The 3,462-nt window shown below is 36.8% G+C and overlaps 1 protein-coding gene across 1 annotated transcript; it reads left to right on the top strand.

Annotated features, from left to right (window-relative positions):
• The first annotated feature begins 400 nt into the window (after positions 1-400).
• On the top strand, positions 401-2,552 carry LOC133788346 (ABC transporter I family member 20). Its single transcript, XM_062225801.1, has 7 exons — positions 401-658; positions 740-873; positions 1,044-1,163; positions 1,481-1,576; positions 1,712-1,864; positions 1,947-2,024; positions 2,121-2,552. Exons 1-7 carry the CDS (start codon positions 490-492, stop codon positions 2,358-2,360), a joined length of 990 nt encoding a protein of 329 aa, XP_062081785.1. The 5' UTR covers positions 401-489; the 3' UTR covers positions 2,361-2,552.
• The last annotated feature ends 910 nt before the right edge of the window (positions 2,553-3,462 follow it).

The raw sequence follows: 3,462 nt of genomic DNA, 5'->3' as shown, positions 1-3,462 counted from the left end.
CTATTATACTGATATGCTCTGTTAAAATATAATATTCCCTAACAATTAAAATTTTTAAAATAACCCACAAAAAAATGAAAAGAATTAAGAATTGTTTTCATTGACCAATCAAATCAAGCATTATACAATGACCAATTTTTTAAAATTACATTTATAAAGTAGAATTTTTATGCATGATTGCCAAAGGGAAACAAAATTGGCAATAAAGGGAAGATTGAAAAAAAAAATGCTAACCATAAATTGGGCAGTTTATAGGAGGAAGACGATGCCGCGTGGCCGTTATTGATTGGAGAGATTTAACGAAGCTGTGGAGTCGTTTGCACCATATGATTTCTTTCCGATACGTGACACAGAGCGCGCCACGCCTACCCGACTCGGTCCTGCCCTGCTCACTGAGTTACCAACTCAACGGTTCAAACCCCAACTCTCTCGCAATCGCGAGCTCTTAATCCGATTTTCCAACCATGTTCGAGACTCAAAATCAAATCAATGGCTTCCAAAGAGAATGCAGAGGCATTGATCGAGATCAACGGACTGAGGTTCACCTACCCGGGAATCGATGGCCATCCTCCGCCGGGCTCCAAGCCTCTGATTGATAACTTCTCTCTCACTCTCAACTCCGGCGACCGCTGCCTTCTTGTTGGATCTAATGGAGCTGGTTCGTCAATCTTCTCTTTTAACATTTGGTTTTAGAATTGCCGTTTGGCTGGATTGAATTTGACTTTGAATTCGAATTTAGGGAAAACGACAATTTTGAAGATATTAGGAGGGAAGCACATGGTGGAGCCTCATATGGTTCGAGTGCTCGGAAGGTCGGCTTTTCATGACACTGCTCTTACCTCCTCTGGTGATCTCTGTTATCTTGGAGGAGAGGTTTGTGTCTTCTCTCATGACAGTGTTTGTCTTTTTTAGTAATATATCGTAAATCATATGTTAGTATGTATTAGGATTTTGTGTGCAATCAAATTTGGGAACCAGTAGAAAGTTCTGATGTCAATGTAATTGTTGACTGAGTATTCAAAGGAAATTGCTTATTTTTGCAGTGGAGGCGGGATGTTGCTTTTGCAGGGTTCGAAGTTCCAATTCAGATGGACATTTCTGCTGAGAAATTGATATTTGGGGTTGCTGGAATTGATCCCCAAAGAAGAGCTGAGCTATTGAAGGTGAGAATGCAGTGTTCTCTTTTTCTTGAAGTGGGTTCTTTCCTATGCTTGTGATTATTATATGAAATATTCAACTTTATAGGGTACTAGTCATATTCAATCAATTACCATAGTTTGTCTTTGTTCATGATTGTTAAGGATATGGATACATGATCATAGAAAAACTAAGGCTTTGTCACAATGATTGTTAAGAATATAGATACATGATCGTACAAAAACTTAGGCAGATCTGTATGAGGCATTTGAAGATCTACAAATAGTTAAGCCAAATCTAAACTGCCATCATGTTTATGTTACTTGTTTTCTTGGAAGCATAGGTTCTAGATATTGATCTTTCATGGAGAATGCACAAAGTATCCGATGGCCAGAGAAGGCGGGTTCAAATATGCATGGGTCTCCTGAAGCCATTTAAGGTATCTGCTTCATTTTGACTAATACTAAGTGCAGTCACAATAATTTTGTTTCTTTTTTTGAGAAATAATCCTCTTTCTAATAATTCATAAATGTGGTATCTTTTATACAATTATACTAACTCTTCTTGTGTGTAGGTTCTACTTCTTGATGAGATAACAGTTGACCTTGATGTGCTAGCAAGAGCCGATCTCTTAAAGTTTCTGAGAAAAGAATGTGAAGAGAAAGGTGCCACAATTATTTATGCAACACATATATTTGACGGTCTGGAGGAATGGCCATCACATATTGTATGTTTCGATGCTTTCTCACCTTCTATTATGTATTTTTGACCCAACCCCAGATTTGTGAAAATTATTTTGATGTGTTCAGATCTATGTGGCTAAGGGAACGTTGCAACTAGCTCTGCCTATGGATAAAGTTAAGGAGATGAGCAAATTGTCTTTAATGGTTAGTATCGTATTCCTTGTTCAGAAGTTCTTAGGTCAGTAATGTTTATATGTTACAGCTACAGAAATGAAAGTAAATTGCATCATTAAATTGCAGAGAACAGTTGAGAGTTGGCTGAGAAAAGAACGAGACGATGAGAGGAAGATACGGAAGGAAAGAAAGGAAAGAGGTCTTCCTGAATTTGAAGACAAGATTGATGGCAGCCGTGTGACTGGCGATCCAGCTCGTGCAGCTGTACTTGCAGTCAATAATGGTTGGGCAGCAGGAAGACTGAACTCCACCATTGCTGGAGAAGAGAACTTTGTTTTCAGCTCAAACAGAGTCTTAAGACAGTAGTTATACGTGAGAATCCTAATTGGCCGGAAAGCTTGATTATCTTATATGAAATAAAAAATAAGTTCTTCAATTTGAATTTTGTTTTTGATTTTTGGTTCTTTCTTATTTATTTATTCTCCCTTGTCTTTGTTCCTTTCTCATGATAGAGTGCAATTATCTTATTAATCTGTTTACCGAAAACAGATGCATGTATCTTGATCTTGATAGCATTGCGTTACATTTCTTTTTTATCTTTAGTATCTTTGTTATATGAAAGAAAAGCATCACACATTCAAAGACTCCGCTAGAGAGGATAGCCAATAGTGATGTCTATTCCACTATGGTGAAGATGCCCATGCAACATTTCACCTGGTAGGATTCCTAATGAGCAACATTTCACCTGGTAGGATTCCTAATGAGCAACATGTCGCCCAAGGGTTGTGAAATATTGCATGTAAGGTTATGTTTTGAGCAAAATCTCAAAAAATTCAAGAACACGCAAAGAACTTGAAAATTTAAGAAACAAGAAATTCACTTACTGAATTTTAGAAATTCTTGATTGTTTTGAAGTCTCTAACAACTTCTAATCCTTCAAGAAATCTCCAATCTCCTCCAAATTCCTCAAAAATCAAAGCTTGATCTAGCTTGATAGTCTTGAATACTTAGTGAACCAACTTAGAGAAAGGCTTAGGAGGAAAACGTGAAGGGTAGACTGCTCCAACCACTCTGCCCAATCTCATGGTCAAAAGATCATTTTGCCCTCACTTATTCTCAAGACTAGTCTGCAAGGGCACTTTGGTCATTTAACATTAAATTATTCACTAAACCTCAAATTACACCTTAATTTCCCAATTAATCCACTAATCTTCAAAATATCAATATTTTTCCTAAAAAATATCTCATTTACCAATTATTTCCAAAATATATGAAAATCACCAAAATACCCATTGGCTCACCCCGAACTAAGTATAATTCCTCATTGTGACTTTTTCACTAAATTGCTCAGAAGGACCGACTCATGCTCGAGTATCACAAATATATCCACATAATAATGTGGTCTCAAGCATATAGCATATAAAATTACAATTGTATCATCAACAGGTCAAAATTACGAAAATGCCAT

The sequence above is a fragment of the Humulus lupulus genome, chromosome 7 (assembly GCF_963169125.1).
Source record: "Humulus lupulus chromosome 7, drHumLupu1.1, whole genome shotgun sequence".
In the NCBI taxonomy this organism is placed as follows: domain Eukaryota; kingdom Viridiplantae; phylum Streptophyta; class Magnoliopsida; order Rosales; family Cannabaceae; genus Humulus; species Humulus lupulus.
The sequence above is the reverse complement of the archived record's forward strand: the minus strand, read 5'-3'. Positions and strand labels throughout refer to the sequence as shown.